Genomic DNA, 13,855 nt, shown 5'->3' with positions numbered 1-13,855 from the left:
AGGGGCGCGGGGGGCCGGGCCCGGGGCGGCCCCGGGAGGGAGGGGCGAGCAGGCGGAGAGGAAACCCGGGCAGGGGCAGAGAGGGAAGAGGCAGGGTGCAGATGAGATCCAGGAGGAAGAAGAGGTGGGTGGAGATGAGGCAGGGCCTCCGGCGGGAAGCGGAGGAGGAGGAGGCGGTGGTGGGAGGGAGAAAAGGTTAGCGGGCTCCTGAGATGACAGGGCTGCAAAGAGAAAGTGAGAGAAGGGACGGTTATGCGGCCGCGGCGGGCGGCGCGGCGGAGCTAGCCCTGGCGGCCCGTCCCCCCGCAGGCCCGGGCCCCCGGGGCTGCAGCTGGCTCCAGCGGGCAGTGGGCGGGAGGCTCCGGCTCTTATTAGCAATCATTCTCCTCGGGGGGTGGCTGCACCTTTCTCCTGGGAATCTGCCTCCACCTGCACCCGTTCCACCTCCACCATCACCTCCTCCTGCAGCCGCTCCTCCTCCAGCTGCTCCTCGGCGCTCTGTGCACCAGCCGGCGGACCCAGGGAAGAAAGAGCGCACAGCTACCAAGGGGCCGGCCGGCTGGCGGCTGGCCCCGCGGGCCCCACCTCAGGGCCAGGCGGAGGGGGACCTTGAGGAGCGAGAAGCGGGGGCGTCTTGTCCAGTCCCCTGGGAGCCTGGGAAGGGACTGGAGAAAGGGCCGAGAACGGGCCCCTGCCGGGACGTCGCTGATCAGCCTGGCTGCTGTTTCCCGGAGCGAGGCCGGGTGAGGGGCGGGAGGGGGACGGGATGGGTGTGGGGCCAGGGTATCCTCGAGGGGCTCCTGGGAAGGCCTCACTTTAGGAGGACCCAGAGTAGAAAGGAGGCCAGGGGAGGCCCAGGGCGGACACCACGCACATCTGGGATGCCCTCCACGGGCTCCAACACCCCAGGCTCTGAGGCTTCGGCGGTGCCAGCCACTGGCCCTGATGGGGGTAGTGTGGGCAGGGGAGGTCACAGGACAGGGAGGCAGACAGATAGGAAGCCAGGGTTCATAAGTCTCCAATGCACGGGGACAGGCCCTGGGGAGGAATGGTCTCCCGTGTTCCCAGCCTGGCTTGCCCTGCCCCATGGGCCCGCCCAAAGGCCCTCGAGGCCTCTGACTGGCTCTGGGTTCAGGGTGGCAGGACCTCTGCTCAGCCCCCTTCTGTCCCAAAGGCCAGGGCCAGAAACACATGGCTGAGCCCCATGGGGTTCCTGAACCCCCCTTCCTGCAGAGCACCTGAGGAAGGGGCCCGGGAAAGGGGCAGGATTCACAGATTCAGCTTCTCTGCCCTGGCCCAGACCAGCTGGGGACATTTACCAGCCTGTGGGAAATAAACTGGCCATTTGGATCCCAGGAGTTCACAGCTTGACGGTACCACAGAGAGGACGTGGTCTACCCTCAGCTCTCAGAGAACACAACAGGGGGGCCGAGAGGGCCAGGGCTTGTCCAAGGTCATGCAGAACACAGCACACCATGCCCAAACTCCTGGTTTCAGGAGCCCCTTTCAAACGGCATCTAGGTCCCCTCCTGCTGTGCCCTAGGAACGGTCCTGATCCCATTTCACTTCTCCCCCCACCTGGGCCTGGGTAACCTCCATGAGCAGATGGGACCATGGGTGGTATGGGATGGATGGCATTCGCTGTGACCGGGTGGTGATGTGTGTGCAGCAGGAGGGAGAAAGAAGCAGGCATGGCTAGGTGGAGGGGAGGGAGGCAAGGGGGGGCAGGGAAGCCGAGGCTGGGGGCTCACCTTGGTTTTGCGGCTGGACTCCGAGCTCAGCCCGTGTGGGGAGCTGTAGAGCTCCTTGGACACCACGCACAGGAACTCTGCCTGGTCCTCGCTGCCATAGTTGTAGGAGGAGCCGATGTTCACCAGCTGCGGGGCAGAGCATGGGGAGAAAGATGACAGGCTGGGTGGAAGGCAGCCAGCAGGGAAGGGGCGTTGACATCCGCACTGGTCAAGATACCAACTTACATCCTGATCTGGCTGTTCAGGCCCAGCCCTGAGTTTCCACAGAAAGTCGGTCTTCTTCCCATCCCCCCACCTAGGTGTTTGGCCTGCTCCCAGGCCCAGCCACCCCCCTGGCTTGGCTGGGCCTGTTCCTTGGAAGAAGGCTGCCTTATCTCTGCTGCTCCCCACCCCGCACCCCAGCCCCAACTAGAGGCCACTTTCTAAAAACAGGTGGAGGCCGATGATGGGCAGGTCATCCCCCTCTGTCCCAGATGTGGCTGAAGCAGCCCCAGAACCAAGTTGTAGGGTAGGGTTGGCATGATGGGGCCCCATAGAATATTCTGTTCATTCTTGAAAGCGGAGGTAGAACAGGTTGTCCATTCCTTAGGCCAGCGAGCCAATGAGCCGCGGCCCCTGAGCCGTCAGCCCGGCCTCTGGGAGCCCATGCGATTGCCAAAGGCTCCTGTAGGCTCTAAGAGCACCCCACCTTTGTTCTGGGGTCCCTGGCATAACCACAAGCGCAAGGCCCTGTGCATGACGTTCAGCCCCCAGGGACCCTCAGCCGACAGGCCGTGAAAACCATCAGCCCCTCTGGCAGACAGGGCTTGAAGAGGTGATGACCCTGCAAAGTCCCACAACCAGGACGAGTGGAACGGGGGTTCGAATCCGGGATCCTGAGTCCTCTCTGGAGTCTTGTAGACCTACAGACCGGGAGTCTGCGTGATGCTGGCTGCCTCCAGCGTCTGCAGCCCTACCCTCGGCTAGGGACTTTATCAACGGCACTTCCCATGTTCACGACAGTCCTGCGAAGCGAGCACTACTGGCCCACATCACAGATTAGGAAACTGAGGCCCAGAGAGGAGATAGGACTTGCTCAAGGTCACGTGGCATGTTAAGTGTCGGGTCCAGGCCTCTGGCTCCTGGACAGGGCCTGTTCCTCCATCCTGCCCGGCCGTCCTGCGGAGCCCCGGCCTTCTCCCTCCTTCAACCTCCACAGGCAAGGAGCTGTGCGTGGACACAGGCGAAGGGCTAGCCAAACCCTTTTCCTTCACTAAGGGCCCATGTGACCTTGGGTCAACTTGCCAGCTCTGCTCCTCTGGAAACTGAGAGGAGGGCCGTGAGCTGCGTGGCGAGGGCAACACCACTTGTGGTAAGTGTCTCCTGATGCGTAAACTGCACGCGGACCGGGGGACGATCGGTCACTGTGAATCCTCGTGGGAAGCCACTGCTTGGGCTTCCCGGATGTGGCGAGGCTGTGACTTGGCCTGTCACTTGCAGGGACCCTGGGACCTGTAGCTCTGCACTCGTCACAGGAGGTGCTGACCCGAGGTGGGAGTCCGCTCACTCATGTGGCGCTCATCTCCTTGCCCCTGAGCTATTGTTTGGGAGTGAGAGACCCGCTCGTCCTGCTGTATAGACCACTCCCCGGTGGCTGTGAGAACCCCCGTGCCTAGAGCCTCCCTGTGGCCCCGTGTGGCCTTTTCGAAACCTTGCTCGACGTGACGGCTGGGGGTCTGTGGCGGGGAACCCAAGCCTGGGGCTGCGGAAGGCAAGGGCCTGCCTTGGCCGGAAGCTCAGAGGTGGCAGGTGGGGCCCCAGGGCCCCCGCACACCTGCTCGAAGCGCCAGCCGTCGGACATGGTGGACACCATCTGCGTAAGCTCCTCCTCCTGGCACTGCAGCACACGGTACACGTGCTTGGGGGGGACCTGCAGGCAGAGAGGTGACGTGGAGGACACCCGCGGGAGCGGCAGGTGCACCTGTCAGCCCCCCAGCTCCTTCTCTCCCCACCCACACCACATACCCCAAGAAGGAGAGGAGGCGGCGGCCATGTTCTGAGTACCTACTACGTGCCAGGCACTCGACCTGTGGGATCACTTAATCCTCCACACACCCTAGGAGTTATGGGATTTTCACGGAGGCTCCGAGGGGGTCTTACTCGCCCACGGTTACCTAGCTGAAGCGTGGCAGAGCCAGGACATGGGTGATTCAAGGGGGCCGCAAGGATGACATGGAACCTCCCTGCTTCGATCTCCGGGGGCTGGGAGATGGTGCCTCACCACTTGCCCCCCCCACCCGCACCCATGTCGCCCCCAGGGTGGCCACAGAATCCCTCTGGCTCCTCCCACAGACTGGGCCCAGGGCCCGAGCTCAGAAATGTGAACTCCAGCGGCTTGTGCCCTGCCCACCAGGGGCCTACCTGATCCCCCGAAATGGGTCATTTGCTCATCCTGCATTGCCCCCACACAGCCCCCTGTACCTCCACACGGACCCCATTTTGCTTGTCAGGAAGGGAAGAGTGAAGGTCTCAGCACCTCTATATTCCACAAGGGGAAATCAAGGTCCAGAGAGTGCCGTGATGGGCCCAGGGTCACACCGTGAACAGAGCCACGTTGGGGACAGAACTCAGCATGCTTCTCCCAGTCTGGGGCTTTCGCTGGGCAGCCTGGGAGCTGGACCACACCCTCCCTTTACAGACTAGCTTGGCCCCCGCCCCCGGCCTCCTCTCCCGCCACAGCTGCCCTGGCTGGGGCCCGGGCCCTGCTGCCCTGGCGCTCCTGACCTGGGTGACGGGGTAGTCCTTCTCCTCCATTCTGTCTTTGATGATGCGGATCAGCGGGCCGATGTTGTAGAACTCGGCTTCCTCTAGGACGCCTAGCACAGACCGGGCAGCCCACGGGTCACTCGGTGGTCCCGTGCCCTCTTCTCCCCTTGTTCCCTCTGCCTCCACACCCACTCCCACACCCATTACGGGCGGTGATGAGCATCTCTGAGTTCAGGGCTCAAGCAGGAGGGAACGTTTCCTTCCCTGGATCCCACACTCTCCGTGGAAGGAGCGAGATGCTGCCATCCAACCAGCTCCACACCCCTGCTGTGCTGGGCCTGGTGACCTAGGGACACCTGCCAGTGCCCTCATCTAGGGGCTGCTCTAGGGCTGGCAAGAGGCAGAGGCTTGCTGGGACTGGAGCCCAGAACGCCGTCCCACGAGAAGGACGTTGGCGGGCCCCGTATGACGTGTTCCCCTTCATGAAGCGCGTGCTCAGTGCAGGTACTGGGGCTAAGCGTTTTATGTTCTCTCCTGCGGTTCATTCGTAGCACTAGAAGTAGGTACCTTCACTGCCTCCGCTGAACAACTGGGGAAACTGAGGGCCGGAAAGAGAAGCAGCTGTCCACGGCAACACCGCCAGTAAGTGGCAGAGCTGGGATCCAAATTCAAGCTCCTCTGACTTCAGAGCCCACTATAAACGCATAATCTCTGTGCCCGTGCCTCTCCCCCACGCTACAGTTTGCAAAGCCCCTCCTGCGCTCATCATGAGCCCCAGGGACAGGGGGAAGCCGGTATTATTGTCCCTACACAGCTGAAGGAACTGAGTCTCGGAGACTAAGGGAGTCACCTTTCCAGTGAAGGGGAGTGGCCCCACGCCTTTCGATTCCCCTGAGTTCGTACAGGGCAGGGACCCCTCTAGTCCTTTCCTTGACCGGCCTCTGGGCTCCTTGAGGACAGGGCCCATGTCTGATCGACCCTGCTGTCCCAGGCGCCCACACAGCACCTGACACAAGACTAGGCGGTCACTAAATGTTGCTGCCTGAGGGCACCTTGTGAGCCCTGCAGATGACAGACAGACGGCTAACGTGGCATCACGGGTCCTTGGTGCCGGGTGCTACTGTCACCCCATTTCACAGATGGGGGCATGGAGGCACAGAAGCATAAGTGACTTTCTTGGTGTCACACAGCTAGTAAATCTCTTCCCAGGTCCTAAGGCTCCTTCCGTGAGGGCCCCGGCCCTATCTGAGGTGCTGGGAGCGGCAGAACTGGGAGAATCCCGGAACCTGTAAAGAGATGTCAGCTGGGACACAGCTGGAGTGTTTACCTCCCCTCCCCACGGGTCCTGCTCCTGGGCCCCGGGTATCTGTGCTCCCTGCAGAGCGCCCCGAAAGCGGCGGGACTGGTGCCCACAGTGGGCTCTGAGAGTGAAGCCCTAGTCCGCTGGGGAGCTACCTGGCCTCTAGATCACCGGGTCCCATGCGGGTCAGGAAGGGAGACCATGGGCCCCGAGTGAGGAAGGATGGGCTGTGCTAGACACCCACAGGGTACAAGCACCAGGACTCAGAACACCTGTTGTCCCCAAACATGCTCTCACCGCCCCTAATTTATATACACAAGTGGAGGCTCAGAAAGGAGAAGTGACATGTCCAAGCTGGCCTGGCTGGGTCAGCTGACCCAGAGCCACGCCCTGTGCCCCAAGGAAGAGTTGACTTGGCCCTGACTGTAGTCCCTGCCCCTGGCTGAGGCTTTGCCAAGAGGATATTCTCTCTGGCACGGCTTCTCCAACCATCAGCTGGAGCCAGAAGTGGGCATCTATGGGCCCAGCCGGCCCAGGCCCCAGAGGAACCAAACCCCTGCTGGGGAGCAGGCTCCCCTCCCCCACCTCCACCCACAACCAGCTGTGCTACAGAGGCCTCTGGATTTGGGGGAAGAGTCACCTGCTCCACCCACCTGCTGACTGCCAGCCCTCACCAGGCATCTGAGATAGCGGATCCCCCACAGAGAGAGAGCCAGACCTCCTCCCAGCCCATCTCCACCCATTCACACCTGGCTTCCCAGGAGGTCAAGAGAAAGGGCATCCCTGCCCACAAGAGAGGCTGCCAGCCTCACGGGCTCCCTCTATCCTCTGCCTCTCTGTTGGCACTCAGCAAAAGCTCAGGCTGGTCAGCTCGGTAGAGCCCCGAGGCTCAGTCCAGGCAGAGGCTTTGGGATTCAGCCTGGTCGGGGATAAGGAGGCAGGCAACAGGAAAGAAGTTAAATGTCCCCCCTGCCCTGACTGGGAGAAATAGCTTTGGACCTCCATGGAAGGCCCTGGCAGACTGCAGAGGGCAGGGCTAGGATGTGGGTCCCAGCCAGCCCCCTGGCCCAACTCACCCTCCTCAGCCATGTCCTTGTCCAGCACCAGCTTGCCATGCCGGAGAAAGTTCAGGATGGGCCCAAAGTAGGTGGGGTCACGGTCAATGAGGTAGGCCCCAGTCTCATCCTATGGAGATGAAGGGCACAGGCCGTGAGAGGAGAGTGAGGCTCCCCCCTCCCCCCGCCCTACTTCAGGCCCAGTATGGATTGGAGGGAGGGAGTGAACCCAGAGTCTGCTCTTCCCTGGAACAAAGGGGCATGATGAAGCAGAAAGGCTTTGGGGTCAGAAACACCTAGGTTCAAATCCTGCCTCTGCCTTTTCCTCACTGTGTGACTTTGGGCCAGTGACTTGGCCTCTCTGAGCCTCGCTCCGCTCCCCCATAATGAGGGGTCATTGTGAGCATCCAGTGAGTTCTGAGGGGCACCTGACCCAGAGTAGGGTTCAGTGATTGTCCCTCTTAGAGACTGTTCCCCTGAAGCCTGCCCTACACTATCTCCATCAGGTCCCCAGTCATTCTGGGGATGTCGGATGTTTACAAGTTTCCAAAGGAGCTGCGATCTCACTGGACAGGCACGGCCTGCAGGGAGGCAGGGTGGGCGTACATACGACTCTACAGGGGTAAAACGGAGACATCAAGGGGTGAGGGGACTTGCCCAAGGTCACAGCATCAGAGGGTCAGGGAATGAGGGAGAGGGGGCCCTAGAGGTCTCCTCCAGACCAGCCTCCTCTGGTTACAGACAGGAGGCTGAGTCTGGAGCAGGGAGGGGTCTGACCCAAGGTCATGCAGGCAATTTGCAGGAGAGCCGGGATGGGAGCCCAGAAATGATGCCAGAGAGGCCAGGGCTCCTCCCTGATGAAGCCCAGCTCAGAAGGCACCCCAGGACTTCAACACCCAGCTCCCTGCACTCCTGGGCCACCCACACCCCAAAGGGCGGGGGAAGCAGCCTCAGCAACTCCCTTCCCCAGTGCGGGAGTCCCGTTTGGGAAGGAGGGCAGGCCCTAAAGGAGAGGGAGAGTCCCGATCCGTCAGCCTCCCGGAGCGGGAGCCCAGGGCAGTGCTCAGAAGGCTCCAAATGGCCGCGGCCTGGCGTTGTCCCGTTGCCACGGCAATGGGCACATCCCTCACTCTCCAATCCACTTCCTCTGGCCAGTTCTTCCTGCCTCCGGCTCTTGGGAAATAAAACCAGCCGGGTTCCCGGCCAGGGCGGCCCCGATTCGGGCGGGCAGAGGACCCCCCCGCCCGACGGCCGCCCACCGCGAGGGCCTCACCCGGTCCGACTGCAGCTCTTCCCCCTGGCACAGGCGGCTGAGGAAGGACTTCTGCTCCCGGCACAGCGTCTGCCGGGTGGTCAGGAACACCGTGCCCCCCACGTTGAGCCGCACCCACTTGCCCCAGCCGCCCGCCGCGCGGCCGCCCATCCCCGCCGGCGGCGCTGCCTCCCCGGCCTCCATCCTGCCGGCTCGCCCCGGCGTCTGCATCCTCCGGGCGCGGCGGCTGGGGGCGGGCAGGTACCGCGCGCCGGGCATGCCGGGATGTAGTCCGCGCCCCCGGAGGGGGTGGAGGCGGGGGCGGCCGGAGGGGGGGGCGGGGTCTCCGGAGCCCGCGAGCCGCCCTCCCAGCCCGACCCACTCCGCGCTTCGTGGGCGGCCCGCAGACCCGGCCTCTAGAAGCAGCCCTTTGGCCAAGTCACGGTGTTTGGGGAAGGTCAGCTTCGAGGTCACCGGGACAACAGAGTGCGCTGCTCCAAACCCGCACTCCTCCCTCCCGCGTGTTCTTCACATGACTGTTTTCTCTTTGTCGGGTCTGGGTCATCAAACAGCTGATAATGGGAAGAAACTACTGCTCCCAGGATTCCGCAGCATTTACCTGTATCTATTTTCCAAGACCCACTCATACTGTCCTTTGTGTGTGGGGGTGGGGGGCAGGCCGGATTCCCGGCCAATGGAGGTTCTTTGAGGACAACATAGCTGGGCTTAAAGTTGACCGACCACCCACTATATTCCAGATGTCTCTATTAGTCACTGAAGCTCTCAGCAGCCCTGTGAGGTTGGTATCACCATACCCATATTGCACAGGTGAGAACGCAGATGTGAAGTGACCTCCCTGACTCACACAGCTGGTGAGTGGCAGGCCGGCAGTCCAGGTGGATCCGGCCAACCCCTGGGCTGCCGGTGCTCCCTGGGAAAGATGTCTAGGGAGGAAGGGCGAACAGAGCGCTAGATCAAAGTCCGGAGGACTGGGTTTTCATCCTGGCTTTTGTAGGCTGAGGTATTGGGCGAGATCTCAGTTTTCCCATCTGTAATTCTGGAGGGGGAGGAGGGATTGGTTCTGTGGGTCCCCTTTTAGGCCAGATAACTTGGAGTTGGCACTGACATTGTGGGTACTGCAGGGTGGAAGAAGAGGGGCAGCTCCTCATGTCATCTGGGACCAGGTAGGGACAGGGGCTGAGGGGAAAGCTGCCCTCCTTATCTTTCTCTCCTAGATGTTTCTGTCCTGGTTCTGGATTAAGGGGGAGGGGTCTGAGGTTCCCCTCAGTGATCCCGGGTCCGCCCCCCCAACACCCCGGGTTCCCCGCACTAGGCCGCCTGGCCTTGTGCCAAAAGTTCAGTTACCATCCAAGGCTCTGCCTTCGCCACAAAGCCCTCGCCTTTGGCAGGGAATAGGTCACAGCTGCTAGAATGTTGCTCCTGAGAACTCACCAATATGTTCTTGAGCAACTTCCTCTCTGAGCCTCGGTTTTTTCTCTTGCAAAATGGGAATTATAATAGTTGCTCCCCCAGAGCATTGTTGTGAAGATTACGTTATATAATGTCTGTTAAACACCTGGCATAGGCCCTGGCTTTCAGTATATTGGGTGGATGGATGGACAGGTGGATGGGTGGATGAATGAAATGGGACATGGACTGGCCTTGAAAGCTCAGCAGCACTCCTGGAACATAGTGCGAGCCCTCAACCGTTGTCTGCTAAAACAAAGCTAGAGCAGGAAATATTTCTTTATCCACTTAAAGGTGGTAGGCAGGGAGCGATATGGTCAGCTTGGCCACTTGGACCACTCCGGGGGCTGCAGGGAGGATGGCTTGAAGCACTGAGAGACCAGTTAGGAGGCCACCTGGGTCAGGACGGGGGGAAGCCCAAACTAAGGCAGTGTCAACGGGCCAAGACAGAAGAGGGTGGATTCGGTGACTACTTAGGAAATGGAAGTAAAGACTCAGGTTCAACGGGCTGTGGGAAGGAGGGAGGAGACAGAAGTAGAAGGTTCTATGAAGCAGGAGACGCAGATCTGGGGAGTGAGCAGGGGGGTGAGGAGGTCAGTTTGGGGACAACCTGTGTTTGCAGTGCCCACAGGGGAAGTGACAGTTGTCTCTCCAGGTGTGATACTCAGGAGAACTACTTGGACTGGGGAGGACAGGTGGGGTTGTCCTGAGCCTCGGGAGGGAGGAAGAACCCCCCCCCGAAAAAAAAGAGGACATGAAACATCCCAGGGCTAGGGGCTAGGACCCTAGGAAGGCTGTCCGGGGAGGTGGTGAGAAGGGAGGGGGTATCGAGTCGGGGGAGAGGACAGTGCAAAGTCTGGAAGGGGAACAAGAGCCAAACTCCAGAGACCAAGCGTGGGCCAGTTTGAAACAAGTTCACACGAGGAGTACGTTGAGAAAACTGAAGGTCAGTGCCTTGGAGCTGCCGGAACCCAGGGCTGGCCTGACCCCACCTGCTCCTACACAGGTGGCCCGGGACTGGAGGCACAGTGTCACTTGCACAGGGTCACTCAGCAGGACATGATCTGTTCCCACTTCCATCGTACAGAAGACAAGCCAGCGGCTCCAAGACCGTGGGCCTTGCAGATCGTGCCGGGAATGCCTCCCGAGTGCAGAGGCAGCCTCCAAGCCTGGTCTCATGGACTCTGAAGCCCGGGCCGATAAGCACTCTTTCTCCTACCTCCTGCGGAGTCCTGTAGCCCCTTTGTGCAGGTGTCCTTCACCCTGAAGAACAGATGAGGAACGGCGGTCACGGGGAGGATCCCCTTCCCTCCCCCCGAACACCATTCGGTGCCGCGATGTCCGTTGAGCTCTGGCTGTGCACCAGGCACTGAAACACAGAGATGAAGACGTCAGTGGCGGTCCCTGCTCTAGGGGGGACTTCAGATTGTGGAGGTGGGCTTGAGAGGCTTTGACAAAACATAGCATCCCACACGGTCCTGTTTCTGATTACGGACTGGCACTCTTCATGGTTCTTTTTGCCTGTCTTCCCCATTTAGAGGACAAAACCAAACATCCCGGAGACAGTTTCTCAGGATGATGGTTACTGGGAGGAGAACCAAACTTCAATTGCTTCCTCGTTACACTGCCCCCTGCTGTCCCCTTCTGGGAAGAGCAACTTTCAGGTGCTTCTTAATAGGGCTCTGAATTGGGCTTTTGAAAGCAAGTGAGACAGGAGGAGGGCTGGATTCAGGGGCACAGGCTCCCAGACAAGGATGCCAGCCGGGTGACGTTAGCAAGGTCACCTAACCTCTCTGCACCTCAGTGAGGATAATAATAGTACGTAGCTCATGCAGTTGTGAGGACTCCCTGGGCGAAGATGGGAAGAGCGCTCAGAACACTGCCTGAGCAAAGCTTCAGGGAACAGTGGCTTGGTTGGAACCAGTCCTGCCTCCCTGTCTACTGCTGGTTGGACCCAAGATCGGGGCCTGGGGCAAGGCACCTTCATGGACCTTCAGGTCCATTCCCATTGCCCAGGGATAAACCAACCTCAGCAACTCCTCCATGCCGGGGTTGGACAGACAGGCAGAGAGAAAGGCCAACCCCAAGGACCCAGCCTCCAGAGCACAACAGCTATCATTTCCTCACGCTAAACCCCTGGGACCCACAGTGACCCAGGAGTCCCTCTGCCACCCGATGGAGCTGAAGGAACATAAAATACATCCCAAAGTCCTCACCTGAGCTCATCGCCGCAGCCTGTTTTGAACCTTCTCGTGTTAGCAGCTTCCCCCACATCTGAGTGTCTTGCTTCACATCTTCCGTCAGTTCTGTGACTAAGATGTCGCTTGGCCCTGCTGGAATTTGGGGCTCAGTCCTCCTCTTCCCACATTCAGATGTCAGAACATTCTGATTAGCCTCGATTCTGTTGTGTTTACATCCAGTCCGATCCAGTCACCGCCTTGGCCCTCAGTTCTGTCTCCTATCTCGGAGTGGGGGATGTTGGTTCTGAGTCACATTTTCGGGTCACCTGAGGCGAGAAACAGGCATATTGAGTCAGAAAGAGTGTGTCCTGAGCAGCCAGAAATATTCAGACAGGCTTTCAGAGGCCAGTGGCCTAGGGTGTGGACTCCATGGCTCTCAGGCTATGAGACATCTGGCCAGTTACATAACCTCTTCAACCCCCATTTTACACCGTTTGCCATCTTACATCATAACGTTATTCATACTTCTTAGTGCTATTACATGCAGTACATGTTAGCTATTATAACTGACCATTTACGATGTGCCATGCTGGTGCTAGAAGTTATCATTCCAACCTAGGTCAGTATTAGTGTGCCCATTTTAAAGACGGGGCTCGAAGAGTCTGCATAACTGGCCCACGGACTTGACTACTTATAAAAAAACAAATATGTCTCGATGCTTTCACCTAGAACTTCCTCTGATTGTCAGCATTCACCAAGGCTGCCCCCAGCTCTGGGCTTTAGAGTTTCAGAAATGAAGTAGGCGCAGACCTTCCCCTGGAAGAGCGGGCCCATAATTTCTGCGGGCCCCAGGGGGCGCCATTCGTCCCGCGAAAGGCCAGTCGAAGGTCTGAAGGAAGGGGCGCCTTTCTCCAGTTGGCAGAAAAGTGCTGCCCCAGCTGGCGGTGACGCTGGGGGTCCCGAGCCGGCGGGAGGGGCGGGCGGTTCGGCCTCGCCGGCAGGGGGCGCGCCAGCCCGCCTGGGTCCGTGGAGAGCCCCCTACCCCCACCCCGCCCACACGGCCCACGCCGTCCGTCTGCTAGCGCTGGTTCTCTTTTCAGCTCAGCTCCGGGGAACTGAGGCCCTGGCAATCAGGCTCAGTCTTATCTGCCTCCTGCAGGGACCTCACTCTGCCCTGCGAACGCCCCTCTGGCTCCAGCTGATGTCCTGCCACAGCTCGAATCAGGAATCACACAGAACCAGGCATCTACTGCCCATCCCCCTGGCCCCTCTGACCCTTGCTCCCGTTGCCCCAGGAACATTTCTGAGCATTTCCATGGGCCCAGCTCACGGATTATCTCTTCTAATCCCAACCCAACCGGGAGATAGGATGGTAATTGCCATTTTACAGTGGGGCACCCCTGGGGGTGTTCTGTGTGCCTCCAGGTTCTCCTGCTCCTCCACCCTCCTCTCCTCGGCTCCTCCGTGGCTGGTGTGCAACGGGGATGGGAAAAGAAAGGGAAGATTCTCCTTGCCTGGCGCCCATGTCCTCTGGTGTGCTTCTGCCTCTGGCCAGAGCTAAGATTCAAGTTGCCTAGGTTTTTTCCAGGAGGATTGTTTTGAGGGTTCTTTGGAGCCCGGATTGCTAGGAATGCCTCACACTGTACTATCCTTCCTGGGCAGGGCCTCCTCTGATTGGCTGCCTGGGACATTCTACTCAAGCACCATCTGCATTGGGTCCCACTGCCCACTCCCCTTCTGCCCCAGCTCCAAGTCACCACTCCTCACCCAGGTCCTCGGCTGGTCCCTAGGAAGCCAAGGCTCCGCACATGTGATTCCATCACGGATTGGCCAGCTAGGTCGGCATCCCTCCTGCAAGCTTTCCCAGGCTTGGGTCCCACCCAGCCTCTGAGCATCCCTGGAATCAAGGACACCCAGGCCAAGCTCTGCAGATGGGATCCCTGAAGCCTCGCTCACTCAGCTTTCCAGGAGGGGACCCCCTCCCACCGTGCACCTCCCCCACGGGGCGGGAGAAGTTGAACACCCCAACAGCTCCCTACAGAGAGAGCCCCCCTCTGCCTTCCAACTGCTCCTGCCGGCATCTCTCCCCGATGTAGGCAGGAGGG

General features: G+C 60.1%; 1 protein-coding gene across 1 annotated transcript in view; it reads right to left on the bottom strand.

Annotated features, from left to right (window-relative positions):
• Window positions 1–8,390, bottom strand: part of KCTD17 (potassium channel tetramerization domain containing 17) — a 9,779-nt gene extending 1,389 nt beyond the window's left edge. The window contains 6 exon segments of the mRNA XM_019794488.2: window positions 405–498; window positions 1,752–1,877; window positions 3,565–3,660; window positions 4,515–4,606; window positions 6,873–6,981; window positions 8,125–8,390. Coding sequence (XP_019650047.2) covers window positions 405–498; window positions 1,752–1,877; window positions 3,565–3,660; window positions 4,515–4,606; window positions 6,873–6,981; window positions 8,125–8,382 — 775 coding nt within the window. The 5' untranslated portion in view covers window positions 8,383–8,390.
• Between the last annotated feature and the right edge of the window lie 5,465 nt (window positions 8,391–13,855).

Source organism: Ailuropoda melanoleuca, chromosome 15, assembly GCF_002007445.2.
Source record: "Ailuropoda melanoleuca isolate Jingjing chromosome 15, ASM200744v2, whole genome shotgun sequence".
Taxonomy (NCBI): Eukaryota; Metazoa; Chordata; class Mammalia; order Carnivora; family Ursidae; genus Ailuropoda; species Ailuropoda melanoleuca.
Note: the sequence above shows the minus strand (reverse complement) of the source record. Positions and strands in the feature narration are given on the sequence as shown.